Here is a 622-nt window from a genome sequence, read left to right as displayed (position 1 = left end):
GCACGTCGAATCCAGTGTGAATCCAGCATTATCTCTTTTCGATCAATATTCCTTTCACATTCCGTTCCGCTGTTTCTTTCTCCATGGGGACGCAGCCTAAGGCTTAAAACATCTGTTATATAGAATACCTAGATCAAGGGAATTCGAACGCACCCCAATTTATGAACATGGCCTGGGTCGGAAACCAATTAGGGTTTTGAAGAAGAGCCGTTCGTGGTAGTTCTCTCTCCGTGAAAAGAGTGTAGCAGGATATTAATAGGATATTAAAAAATCACGGAAATATGACTGATAATATCGAACGAACAAATAATGAAACAGAAAATCAAGATTTGAACGATTTACTGGATAGTAAGTACATCTTATATGTTTAAAAAATCGATCTAACCTTACGGAAATCTATGTCGCAAGTTCGGTTCTGTGGTAATTAAAAAAAGAAATTAATCATACTTGCATAATAAATTGTTTCATAATTTTAAATACGTATCTTTGACATTAAGGAAGTATAGTAGTTAGTATTATTATATTTGTTTTATAAACTATAAATATCTTGTTAAACTCATATATATACATATACATACATATATATATATATATATATATATATATGTATATATATAATATA

The 622-nt window shown here is 30.7% G+C and overlaps 1 protein-coding gene across 1 annotated transcript in view; it reads left to right on the top strand.

Annotated features, from left to right (window-relative positions):
* Positions 1-151: 151 nt before the first annotated feature.
* The window catches only part of LOC108769795 (uncharacterized), a gene marked incomplete at its 3' end in the record, with an annotated part of 1,070 nt that continues 599 nt past the window's right edge, over positions 152-622 (top strand). Inside the window, exon 1 of the mRNA XM_018520994.1 lies at positions 152-348. Within this exon, the coding sequence (XP_018376496.1) occupies positions 282-348 (67 nt within the window). The remainder of the gene's footprint in view (positions 349-622) is intronic.

Source organism: Trachymyrmex cornetzi, unplaced genomic scaffold (genome assembly GCF_001594075.2).
Source record: "Trachymyrmex cornetzi isolate Tcor2-1 unplaced genomic scaffold, Tcor1.1 scaffold95, whole genome shotgun sequence".
In the NCBI taxonomy this organism is placed as follows: Eukaryota; Metazoa; Arthropoda; class Insecta; order Hymenoptera; family Formicidae; genus Trachymyrmex; species Trachymyrmex cornetzi.
The sequence above is the reverse complement of the archived record's forward strand: the minus strand, read 5'-3'. Positions and strand labels throughout refer to the sequence as shown.